The 13,211-nt window shown below is 41.1% G+C and overlaps 1 protein-coding gene across 2 annotated transcripts; it reads right to left on the bottom strand.

The window, feature by feature from the left end:
* Nucleotides 1-1,757: 1,757 nt before the first annotated feature.
* DIPK1A (divergent protein kinase domain 1A) lies at nucleotides 1,758-11,990 on the bottom strand. 2 transcript variants are annotated; one of them, XM_068199850.1, is made up of 5 exons: nucleotides 11,733-11,990; nucleotides 5,273-5,407; nucleotides 4,892-4,999; nucleotides 4,049-4,225; nucleotides 1,758-3,114 (listed from the first exon to the last, which is right to left on the bottom strand). In XM_068199850.1, the coding sequence occupies exons 1-5, from the start codon at nucleotides 11,784-11,786 to the stop codon at nucleotides 2,302-2,304; spliced, it is 1,287 nt and encodes a 428-aa protein (XP_068055951.1). In that variant the 5' UTR covers nucleotides 11,787-11,990; the 3' UTR covers nucleotides 1,758-2,301. The 2 variants fall into 2 exon arrangements, with proteins under 2 accessions (XP_068055951.1, XP_068055950.1); XM_068199849.1 differs by lacking the exon at nucleotides 11,733-11,990 and adding an exon at nucleotides 11,091-11,714.
* Between the last annotated feature and the right edge of the window lie 1,221 nt (nucleotides 11,991-13,211).

Raw genomic sequence — 13,211 nt, 5'->3', positions numbered from 1 at the left:
TCTCCTGTCTCCCTTCTCTGTGTCCATCCACCTCACCAATCACCAGCTTTCATCTCCTTATCCTAAAGGGTGGCTCCTACGCAGAGCCCAGTCTGTGTTTCCCTCTGCAGCCTGCAGGCTGAGCCACCTGGAAGTGTTGCTCACCAGCCTTGTCCTGCCCTGGTCCTTTACCTCTCAGTTTCACAGGCACTTCTGTGTGCCTATGGGTTTCCACTAGACTTTAAAAAACTGATTGCACAGTTTAAACACCAGTAAAGTAGGCCAGATGGAGGAATGTTTTGCTCTAAGATACAGGTAGTTGGTGTAAATACTGCTATTGAAAAAAAAGAAGAGGCCTGTGATTTATTGTAAACAAAACTGTATTTTTTTCCCAATGAAAGCTTCAACTTTATGCAACAATAATAAAAATGAAGATTGTGTACAACAAACTGCACTATTAAACATATTCTCCAGTTGAGATGCCCAATGATGTTGGGTATTTTAAGTAATCTCTGCCCAAATAGCAGTCGCTGTCACATTTTTTCACAAGAACATGACCACTTTACATTTTTAGTGCATTGCTGGTTACAAATACTTATTAGTTCATAGCTGGAGCACATTATTAGCAAGTTAAAGACAATAATTAGCATGAGCATAGTATTTCTTAAACTAAAAGGCTGATGTTCACAAAACAATCTTAACCCAAGCTGCATATTATTACATTTGGTATGGAGAAATTACTTTATTGTGGTCCTGTATCTGTGTCATCATTCTAGGAATGCATTTAAGACAGGATAGCTAGAGCAGTTAACCTTGCAAATACTTAAAGCTTGTTCTTACCTCTGCTGAAAATTAAGGGGCCAGGATACAGAAGTATACGGATGACTGCCATTAAAATCATAAAGACTGAACAACTTTATACCTAAAGCATTTATAAATTAAACATTCAACAGGTAAGTATTGAACATGTATTCAGGTGTATTATGGACATCCAGTTCTGCATAATTATGAACACAGATGTAAATCTGAAAAATACAAGGGTACAGATTAAAGGTGGTAGAGTGGTCATGCTTTGTGGAGTGCCAGGATCAGGTGATGTTTATTTACTCATTACTTGAGTCTTAACAGTGACTCATAGATGCTACTAGAAAAAAGAATAGTATCACACTGCAGCTCACTTAGTAACAGCTAGAAATGAGCTGGAAAGTATCTCATAGGCTCCCATTTGAGCAATATTGCACAATCCTGAACAATCCAGCCTCTGTCCTAAAATTCAGGTCTAGCTCTTGCTTACATATTTCCTGCAGTAGTTAAGAAGATTGAAGTACAGGTCTGTAGGAGGGACAGTTAAGAGGCAAGACTATCCACAACTATTAATTGTTTCTCTTGTCATACAGCAGATTCCTGCACTGAGCAAACTTTCCTTTTTAACTGGTTGGACATGTCCGCTATTCAGTATTTTTAAAAATTAACTTGAGTTTTCATACTATAGCTTAGTCCACAAAGTCCTTGCTTTTCACTGTTTGCTACAGTTTAATTTGGGTTAAAGGTTTCCACTGAAGTTTTTGAAACAGATGCTGGTATTGCTGCTAAACCATGTAGATGACTTTAAGAAATAATAGTTTAAAATTGTTGGCTCCCACAGGGCTCACCATACAATGACTCAATTAAAATGTTAAACTACTTAAACATTCAAGACATAAGCATGAGGTAACAATGTGTAAACAGAATCTGATTTGTCTCATATTACAACCTATCCATTCTAGAATAAAATTCAAATTTTCCACAGTTAAAAATTACTTAATGTGCAAATTCTGCCATGCCAAGGTATTAGTAAACTTCAGTCTCACAGTTCAGTTTATTCATAACAGCAGCTTGGACTTGGACACATTACTTGCAGTAGTGGTGATTCTTCATAAAACTACTTGTGAAATACCTGCAGAGGATTTTTTTCCTAAGTGAGCAATGTTTTTCACAGAAATGGAAGATGTTCCCTCAGCTGATGTGGTGGCACAGTGAACACTTTCATCCTGTTCAAGATCTGACAAAGTGCACAGAACAGTCAAGCATGCAGAGTTCTTGTTTTTGTAACACAGCACTGAAAACCAGAAGGACTTCTGGTCTCTGCGTGGTCACTCAGTGGCATGTTCATTCTTTGAGAAGCCCTGTCCTGAGTAACTGACTGAAGGGCAGGACTGAAAGAACCATTAATAAAATCTGAGTAAAGAAATATCTTTTTAAAAAGGTGCAGATTGTTTTTATCAAATGTCTTAGGACACCTCTAATGGCAGGCATCAATATTCTCTTCTGCTGGTGGAGAAGCTACGAATCATTTGTATGAGAAATCTTCTTCCACAGTAAAGTTTTTAAGTTATTGAGTATTAAAGAATGCTCCATTTCCATCTGATTTGCTGTGACTTTAAGGGCAATGCACAAGTACAGCTGTTTCTCTAGTTCTTCATGGATGTCAGAAGGAGCACCACGAAGCAGATAGTCTTTAAGGAGCTGACAAGCTTTTGCTAAGTTTGGCTGAATTACTTCAGTGGTACATCTCATTTTACTTTGGTCACATAATGTTCTACAGTCTGTACCATAAATGCAGTCCAAATCTGAGTCACACTGACGATCTTTAATTATTTCCTTCAAATTACTTTCTGGCACTATTTTTCTCATGTCCATCATTTTCAAATCATATTTATCATTATATCCCAAGTTTTTGGCACTTGTATCACACATAAGAAAGTTTCCGTAAGGTCCGTGGAAAATATCTTCCACAAATTCTAAAAGCCCTATAGCTATTTTTGCCTTTCTTGGCCAGGATGGAGTGAACCACTGGTCCATGCTTCTTCTGAAGCCAGAGGGAATAAGAAGTTCTATAATCCATGGAAGGCTGATTCCATAGAGAGAGGTATATTCAACTCTTTCGGTCACATAGAGATCCCCACAAAAACCCATCAGCTTGGGAGTATGTTCTTTATCCTGCAAGATCACCATTAATAGAAACTCTTCTAGCTGCAGGAGTGCCCATGCAGATTTTGCCTCTGGCAAAGAGACTCTTCCATCTTTGTTTCCATCAGCGAAAGACAGGATGAGATTAACCAGTTCTGAAAGATTTCCTTGTTCACCTAGTTTTGCCTGAAAGCAACAAACAAAAAAGATTGAGTATGACTTCATTAACTACTCCCAATCCATCTGTCACACTACCTCCTGTTACTCTCCTGTGAATAATAGGAATAACTGGGTATGTTCTGGTTTCCATTGGTTATGGATGTAACAGGACCTGCCATTAGCCGCCTGCAGAGCTTCTTTTTTGTTCTGTTTTCATAGGTACTGAGCATACAATCTTCTGAAAGTGCTACCTTTCCTTGCACTTCAAAAAGCAAGTATTAAAAATTCAATCTGTTCTTGATCAGATCAATGTTTAGAAAAATTGTATTAAGTACCTTGTTCAATGTTTCTAAGAAAAAGTATGCAGCATTCAAAAGTTTAGATCAGGTTTATTTTTCAGCTGATTAGACCCTTACACATGTAGAAGAATAATGTTATTAATTACATTTTGTCCAGTTATTAAGGGTACCAAGACAAAACAAATCCCATAATTACACTGAAATGCTTAGTTTTGTTATTTGATGTAACCACCTCCATTGTAGGACTACAGAGAAAAAAGCCATTGCTGGAATCAGAACTGTTCCATTTTCAGCTAGGCAGATCAACTTTTCCCACATTTTCCTAAAAACTACCCTAACACACCTGCTCACCATTGTTAAAGACAAAGCTGTTGTAATGCACGACGACTGACATCAGCCTTACATCCTGTTTTCTATACCAATACTAGCAATATCTATAGAGATACAAGATGAATGCCAGCTTCTATCATTTAAAGAGTAAGGAAAAAGCCCTGATAATTAATTACTTCAAACTTCAAGATAAGCACCACTGGGCAAAACTATTTTTGTGCTGATTATTTTTCTAGCATATCCTTGAACAAGGCTCATACAACAGGGTATTCTCTCCAGCTTCAAGAAAACAAGCAGTTCTGTCAAAATAGAATAAATTAGAATATGCTTACTTTAAAAAGACCATACACCATTTCTTTGAATTTCTCAACAGTGGTTCCCCTTGTTGGTTTATCAAATAGGACTATTTCCTTCCTTGGTTCTGGGTCAGTACCAAAATCAAGTTGAGCAGCTTCTTCCATCTGGCATTTTATAACACTTTGCAGATTTCCCCAGATTCCTAAATAGATCTATGCAGAAAAAGAGGGGAAAGGTATAAAACACTGTAGAAGTCCATCTGAAGACTACTTGTCCTCCAATCACTGCTTTAAGAGTCAACACAGATCAAAACCTGAATGCTGTGTGCAGACAATGAACATGGCAGTTTGAGCAGTGGCAGCTCCAAAGACAGCCCACTGCTGCAGGTACTTGGGAGACACTGCACTGTCAGAACACACAGCTTCCCAGACAGCAGACTGGCACCACTGCCACCTTTGCATAGCTTGTCATGAGGCTGCTGCTTCTCTTGGTGATGCAGGATAGCAGAGAAGCAGTATGATGTACAGTGTGTGCACAGTCTGGCAAACTGTGGAAGGATTTAGTGTATATTGGATATGTTTCCAAAATACATGTAGTATAAAATAACCATATACCCCTCTACATACAGGACTAATTTCTATTATTGCATATAGGTGCGTATCATATGTATTAATTTGTATTACATTGTATCTTCTCTGTATAGGGGTGTGTGTGTATATACACACACACACACACACTCTGCCTGTCACAGCAAATAAAATTTGAGATAATCTGCATTAAACAGATTCAACTTGCTGACACTAAGGTCTACCTGATGTTCCAGACAATGACATTTCAGTGGGAAATAATAAAACTAGGTTGGATGAGTAAAGCCTTACCTGGTTATTGGGCTTTGTTGACAAACATTTTCCAAAATACAATGTTTCTTTAGCACAAAGACTACTGCATGCTGATCCATCAATAACACCAGTCTTGTATTTATCACACTGAAACAAACAGGGAGAAAAATATTTAACAAATTGCCTAGGAAAGGAGGCGACAACTGTATCTCTTCCAACACCCGAGTCTTGAAAGAAAAACCTAAGAAAAAATTTTAATAACCCTATGCCAAAATATTGTTAAGAGACACAACTGGTTTTATCTGTAACTGAAGTTGTAATCTTACATCAGCCTGATGGAATATGAGAATTGGATTAAATCACATGTGGCACAGACTGAGTTAGTCAAACACTTCAGAAAGCTATACTAAATACACTTACTATTATTTTCCTACAGTCATGTCCTCTGCAGAGTTCTGTGTAGGTGGAGTACTGAACATACATAATCCAGCTGCCAACAAACACTACCAACCAGGAGATGAAGAGATACTTGATCCGCACATATGACAGACGGACCTAGAGCACACAAAGAGAAAATATTGTTTGTAATTCACTGAACAGCAGTAAATTTACTATTTCATTTACTAAAAATCATTTACTTTTTCATCTCTAAGGAATTTGACTTCCACAGTGATAAAATAAGCAGACTGCATTATATGGAACATTTGCTTCCTTCAGTGAGCAAAACTGACAGGGGAGGTCAGTTTGACATATGTAAGTGGAAGGAAAATTGAGATATAAATAAATAGAAGAAAAGGTATCAGACCCTCACAGGGCAACCAGACTGCAGGAACCAAGTTGATCAAAATCATAAACTCTCAGTGCTCAATTAAGTGCATTTTTCTCTATGACCAGTTACCTATGTTCCACTCATGGTAAATCAAATTCAACAGACCAGGAACTTGGTCAAAAAATAATCTGTGTTAACGTGTAAATATGCAAGATAGAGATACAATGAGCAGAATGGATATCAGGGTCAGGTTCCATATGCTGAAGTTTCCCACTCCATCCTTGAAATGACACCATGAATTATGCAAATAAAATTCTTATGTATAGCCTCACCTTCACGTTCCCACAACTGTATGCACAACTTTCCTGTTGTTTCTGTGGCCTCGCATATAGAGTTTTCACAGGGGCAGAAGGAAAAACTATTTATAAATTAAGAACTGAGGGAGAGCTAAGTGTCTTACAAAGTAGGAGGGATGTTTTGATCTTTTCCTTTTTTTTTTCCTCCTCCTCAGAGTCTGGTGTGCTAACAGGATGATTTTCATATTCACATCAGGATCAGAAGCTAATTAGAAGATCAGGATCAGCTTTAGCAGCAGGATATAAGGAAGTGCATGAGAGCAGCTATATTTGGTCAGTATAAGATCCATTTCTATCAGTATCCTGATCTTCAGCAATAGCTATAAAAAGATGCTATAGAAGACTGATAACATATATTATATACACCAAGTGTGCTCCCAGTTTCCTCTAGAAGAACTTGCTAAGCCAGATGTGATACTCTATATTTAGTAAATCTTAAATAATTTATCTTTCACTAATTTACCCAGATTCCCTTCAAAATCCACATAAGCATCCACAACAAACTTTAGCAATTAATTCACAGATCTACTATCCACTACTAAGGTCAGGGACTGGATTTTCTTTTGCTGAAGTCTGATTCATATTAGCTTTGTTAGAGAACCCTTAGTTCATGTATTGGAAGAGTGAACAATCTCTGTCCCCATCTGACATGATTTTGTAGGCCTCCATAACACACCTCCCTGTGATCTCATCTCTTTTCCAAACCGGCAGGTCCTAACTTGACTGTTCATCATAGAGAAATTATTCCATATGTTTGGAAAAGGTTCCAAGAAAGGTAGTAATCATGATCAGTTTTGCCATCACATACATACACAGAACTGCAGCAGATGCAAATAAGCAACTTTTTTTTTTAACCAGAAAGACTAGAGTAATTTATTAAAATATAACAGCATTTATTAAAATATAAGAAACAACCAGCATGCATTATACTGTTTCTCTTGCAAACAAAAAATCCAGAAGAAGTCAGTTTCAAAAGACCCAAAGGTGATTCCAATCTGTAAAGCTGAGGTCCTGCCACATGCCTCAGCTGTGCATCCCTATTCCTTCACGCCTTCACACACTCACTTGACAATCTTAAAACTACCTGGTTAAAAAAGGAGAGAGCTACAATTAACTTTTTATTCCAGTGATTTTTTTTTTTTAGAGACAGGTTTTATAATTTTGGAGTTTTTTAAAGCTATTTCTAAAAACCCTCTTATGTAGCAGAACATGAAGCACAGAAACTACTGGTAAAATCTGGGGAAGATCAACAGAAATAAAACTGACAATTTTCGGGAAAGCTGTTTCATGTGTAAAAACTGCTTGGGAACCAAAGCTTCTGGGACAACAAGCCCTCTTCATTCCTTAGTGTTTCTTGCTGAATCCTTCCATGAACCTTTGTAATACACTTTAAACCAAAATGCTGTTTAATGAAATTTTGGATTATTGTCTCCATCTAGTACAACCTCAGAGACCAGCAGCAGCCTGCAGGTCTCAGGACCACTGCAGAATATGGACCATTCTCCCAGTATAGATACTGTATATATTGTCCTCCTCCTTAGGCACAAAGAGAATGTATTTGAGACTGAAAATCCTCCCCAAATGCCATCTGACTACATCATGTATTTGGCAGGAAGTTCCAGAGAAGCTAGATTTATTTTGAGCTCAGCGCTGTGCCAATGGAGTCATGCAGCTTTTGACTTGCAGAAGCTGCCCAGCCAGTTCAGAGCACGGACAACAGCATCTGTCTGCTTACAGACAACCAAGGTTCCACTCTCTGGTTCAAAGGGAATTACTTTTCTAATAAGGACTTCCTCATCAAGTACAGCAAAAGGCATGATCATTATTTGATTTCTTCCCATACATTCCCCTGCCAAATTTTCATATTCTCCCCAGAATGGGTCTGTGAGCATAGACACGCGTAGCTCACTTCACCTGGCACAGGCACACGCTGTCCTAATGAGGGGACAGGGCTTTACTGAGCTGGTCTGGTCACACGGGGGAGGCACCCTCAACACAAGGACTTACACTGCTGTGCAGAGCACTGGAACACGTTGCTGAGCAAGAAGTCCCAGACAGCATTTAGGGAACAACACACAGAGATGGACTCCATTTGAAACTGTGACAAACTGCCAGGAATCTTGTCATAAGAACATTTTTAGGGCAACAGAATGACTGAGAGTTCCAAAATTATCAAAAAAAGGAAGAAAGTGTTCAAAACAAGGAAACTGTTCCTTTTTTCAACTCTACTCTTCCACCAAGACTTAAACATGAGCCAGGGAATGCAAGAATGAGGAAAGCACTTGCGATGCTTGATGTTACAGATTCAGCTTCTTCCATCACTTGTATATTCTGCTAAGTCATATGTACTGAATAATAATTAGACATTTATCCTCTGAAATAGAACTGGAAAACCACTTCTGGCAAAACTCAAGCCTGGATGCACTCCAAAGCATATGGAGAGTAGTGAATCAACATGCAACATAACTTGACAGATTTTTGGTAAGTGTAGTTTTTATTTAAAACACTTTTATGGTTAAAGAGTATGAAAGTGTTTCTTTAATAGTACAGAGAGCTCAATTCTGGAAAGTATTACACAAAACCATAGTGTAGTAATCTTCTCCAAATCAGAGTTGCTCGCTCCATTTGTCTTACATGCTTGCAATAGAAAAGGACAGATGAAAAAAAGTAGGCCAATCATGTTAGAAATTCTGTTTTGTTCTCTGTTCAGGTTGATTTGTCGCTCACAGGAGGCACTTCAGGTAGGCTGACATGATGTCTGAGAGCATTAGCCCACACTGTTTTGGATGCCATGAACAGGACACATTCACATCTTTAAAAGCAGACAGTGCATGCTTATGAGTATGCCAGTGTCTTAAGTTATTTTGTATCCTGAGTAACCAAAGTGAGGAAACAGAGCTGAGGTATCTTTTGAAATAAAACAATGACCAAGATGGAAAATGGGACATCTCTCCTTTAAAGGTTAAACAGAATAGAAGGGACTAAAATCTTAGAGCAAAGAGATTATTTAGGAAATTGCTGCTATGTGGAGCTTTAAACTTGCTTATTTCTTTGGCTCTTCAAAGGCAGTCTCTTGTACATTAGTGAAGTCCACAAGGCACCTTTAAAGAGTCTGTAAACTCGGTCCAGAATCTAAAAAGTCAAACTTCCACACATGCAAGTGCTCTTTACATGATTTTTGTCGTAAGGAATCCTGCTGGTTAGTCCTCAGCCTCACAATACAATTGGTAACTACAGCTATCAAAAAAGAACTTCAGGGCAATGTCCCTTAAATTTGGGACAGTAACTCTCCTAGTCAAACAAAATCCCAGGGTTAATCACCCAACTGTAAAATCCTATAAATACAATGAAATTATTTTTGTGGTCTTTAGTGGTGTTTAAAAGTTTTTCAGGTTTTAGGGTATTTTGTTCCATTTACTATTATTACATGATTTGCAGTCTAAGCAATGGCAAAGCTTTGTACTTCCGAGTTACTATTCTTTATAGTGACGGGACTTTAACATTTACTCAGGGAGGCCCTAACACTGAGTTTTGGGCTGGGCTAAGATAGCCAAGACTGTGCCCTGCTCCTTTTACACGAGCTGACACATGGCAGGATGTCTTTTTTAGGCTCAACAATCATCAACTAATTTCCTATGGGTCTTGCATTCTGCACAAAAGCTAAAGTGTGTGTAAATCAAGAGAACACTTACCACAGAATATGTGTTGCAACCCAGCTCATAACATCCTGCTCCCTTTAGGGCAGAAAAGCTGGAGTATTAAGTTCTGTCTGGCAGAACCTGATGTTCTGACAATTCATTTCACAACATAATGTTCAAGAAGTCTGGAACACCAGCCAGCAAAAGCTGGAATTCACTCAGTGATAACCTTCCACTCGACAAACATCTCCCCTGGTGTGCTACTTGAAATGCTGCATAGAAACATTGCACAAGTCTTTCCACCTTGCTCATAGCCCTCAGTGGGTTAAGTCTACCACTTACTTAGAGAGCACTGGCTTCTTTGGAGACAAATTTCAATAAAGCACTCAGCAATCAGTGTAAATCATTACTACATTTGTAATTTACCAACAGTTACAATGACAAGAAAAGCCAATATATTGATAGTTGCTGCCATTCTATGGATGCATCAAATATCAACATACATTCACTAACACAGAGGAATATGTTTAAGGTCACAAAGCCAGTATGAGATCTCCTAAAACAAGTCTGTAGAATATGCAAAATCAGCTCTCAGTATAAGAAAGCACAATCAGAGTTTTTTTTTAAATCTGCAATTAAACATTTAACTTCTTTGGCTTTTCTAATAAATAGTTTTGTGGTCTTCTTGTTTCTTAGCAGATTTTAAAATAACGTATTTTGCTTGGAAGGCCTTAAATTAAATTTTGAGAAGAGTAGAGAAGAATATTACCAGATATCGCCATATGATGATAAGAAAGAGACTATCAAGGCAAAGGAGGCAAACAATTTGGAGACTCCTAATTTGAAAGTAGCATATAGATTATGAATTAATTTTTATTTGTATTGAAGACTTTATGCCATGGGAATCCAAATATTGTACAAGTATCTATTTCAGTAAATAGATCTAGAGTGATGTTCTTTGGTTTAAAACCCAAGTGATATGGACCCAGAATTGCAGATACATACCATGGAACAAATACTAAAGAGGGTAAAATTATATCTGTATGCTTCTCATTAAACATTACACCCCACTCCAGGTACTTCTAGAAAGAGAACAGGATTTCTCCTCATCTGGAACTTTTCCAAATGAGGAGAAATTCAAACATTCAAGATTTTAAAATGCAGCAATATGAAGTTTAAATTTTTTAAATTCAATGATCACTAAGCATATCAACAGATGACAAACACATATATAAGCATATATAAGAAAAGTAAACATTAATTATCTCCTCAAACTCAACAAATGCTCACCTGAGTTACAATCTAGTTAAAATACAACCCAGCTGATAAGGGGAAACCCAGTGGATAAACCATCAAGCTACCACAACATCATGACTGACTAACATTTCACCGCAGAACGTCCTACGACATAACAGCCACAGTACTTCCAACTAAAACATCCTTACTCTGCTAACTGAAGTAATGCAAACATGTACCTGCATACGCAAATTCAAAAGTGTGTCTATGAACATATAAGGAAATGCATGGAGCAGCAGAAGAAGAGTGCCCGACATTAATTTTTTAGAAGTCACGCAGAAAAGGGCATGAGTTGCTCCTGCAAGCTGCGGTCCATGCGCTGCCGGGATGGATGCCTGCAGCACGGGCGATAGGTGTAAAGCAGGGGCGCGGAGCACAGCACGGGGCTCCCGGGCCGCGGCAGTGCCGCAGGTGTCGCTGCCCGCCGGCCGTGCCGTGAGCCCCAGGAGCCGCGGGCCGCCCGCCGAGTAACAGGTCCTGCGCTGGCCGCTCCGCGGAGCGCGCTGCGCCCGGAGGCGGCGGGAGAGGCCTGATCCGAGCGGCAGGCGGGCGGCGAGAGGCACCGCGGCCCCGAGGCCGCCGCCACCTGCTCCCGTGCCCCGACACCCGCCGGCCGTGCCCGGCGCCGCCGCCTCCCGCCGGCCGAGCGGCAGCGCGGCGCAGCCGAGTCCCGGCCGCCGCCAGGCGCCGGCGGGAGGGGAACGGCGGCGGCGCCGGGCCGGGCCGGGGGAAGCGGCGAGAACCCTGCGGGGGGCGCCCGCTCCGGAGGGAACTTTGCGGGGAGGGACGGGCGCCGGCCCCGGCCCCTCTCGCCGGCCTACCTGCGCGGAGTGGGGCTTCCTCAGCCAGGCCCCCGGGAAGAGCCGCCTCGCCATGGCAATCACACATCCCCGCAGCGGGCGGCGGTCGGAGGCGGAGCGGTGAGGAGCGCTCCCCCGCCTGCCGCCGCAGCCGCGCCGCCGGCTCCGCTCGGCTCAGCGGGGAAGAGCTGCTCGGGCACCGGCGGCCGAGAGACGGCGGCTGTCAGCGGGCAGGGCGGGCGGCTGCCGCCTCAGCCACCGCTCACGCCTGAAGGCGCTGCCTGAAGGTGCGAACGCAGCAGCCGTGAAGGAGCGAGGCGGGGCTGAGGCGGCGAGGAGAGCCCCGCCCGCCCGAGCCCCTGGGGCTGTCCCGGTCCCTTTTCCCGCTCCAGAGCCGCCCGGAGCCCGTGGAGCCGACAGCCACCCCCGAGTTCCCTTCGTGTCTGCCAGAAAGTGCTCGGGGCGCTGCCTGGGGACGATTATGGAGAAGTCAGTTAATAAATAACGCGTGTCGTTAATTGTAAACACGCTCCTGTCATTTACTGGGCAGGGTATTAAAACCAGCTGCAGGCTCCTTACAGTCCTTAAAAAAGCCCCAACACCCAAACCCCCCCCCCACAAAATCCCAAAAAGGAGTAGTTCCTCCAAAATAAGGAAGGAGCGTTTGCCTGGACCCATATTAACACAGATGAGCATGTTTCTTATCATGAGGTTGATAAGAACAGCCTGAACAGGTTGCCCAGAGAAGCTGTGGGTGTCCCAGTTGAAGGTCAGGACAAGGCTTTGAGCAAACTGGTCTATTCGGAGTTGTCCCTGCCCATGGCAGGAGGGTTGGAAAAAGGTAATCTTTAAGGTTCCTTCCAACCCCAGCCATTCTATAGTTCTACATTAGTGCCATAAAGTCGAGAAACATTACCTATTTCTTCTTCACCAGGGGATCGCTCAGCCCTTTGTCCATTGTGGGAAGCCTCAGTCCAATTGAAATTTGTGGGAACACTATTAAGTTCAAGTAAAATCATCCTTTCTTACACAAGGTTTTGTTTTTGCCTAGCCTTCTTGTCTTTATGACTTGATTGTGACTTCTTTTAATGCAGTGTGTTAGAAGAGTCAAAGCCAGAAGCTGGGAGTCTCCAGTCCTGATGTTTTTTGTCTATGAGACTTCAGGCACAAAGATTATGCCAAGGTGTTGGGATAAAAAATGATACAAACATAGCATGTCATGGCTTTGGGTGTTCAGTGCACTTATCAAAGAACGCTGCTTTGATGAAAAGACGAGTCACAAAATACTACTGTAAGGATAAGTTAACACTTTTTGGCAGGTCTTACTCTTAAGGAAAGATGTGTATGTGGAAACTATATGTAAGGAGCTCACAAAGAATTTAGAGACCTGTGTTTGAAGGTTCAAGAACAGTCTGACTGTTTTTTGAATAACATAATCACTGCCAGAGTCACCCTGAAGTATAAATCTAAAAATTAATTAGTAAGATTTGGCACTCCTGT

This window comes from Anomalospiza imberbis, chromosome 9 (assembly GCF_031753505.1).
Source record: "Anomalospiza imberbis isolate Cuckoo-Finch-1a 21T00152 chromosome 9, ASM3175350v1, whole genome shotgun sequence".
Lineage (NCBI taxonomy): Eukaryota > Metazoa > Chordata > Aves > Passeriformes > Viduidae > Anomalospiza > Anomalospiza imberbis.
Note: the sequence above shows the minus strand (reverse complement) of the source record. Positions and strands in the feature narration are given on the sequence as shown.

Bases quoted from the DNA above. Each gene is read 5' to 3' on its own strand.
- DIPK1A (XM_068199849.1), bottom strand. From the start codon at position 11,168: ATGTCGGGCACTCTTCTTCTGCTGCTCCATGCATTTCCTTATATGTTC. The intron at 4,226-4,891 runs GTAAGGCTTTAC...TTTTCTGCATAG, and splicing joins CAACAAAGCCCAATAACCAG to ATCTATTTAGGAATCTGGGG. The intron at 3,115-4,048 runs GTAAGCATATTC...TGTTGCTTTCAG, and splicing joins TGGTGTATGGTCTTTTTAAA to GCAAAACTAGGTGAACAAGG.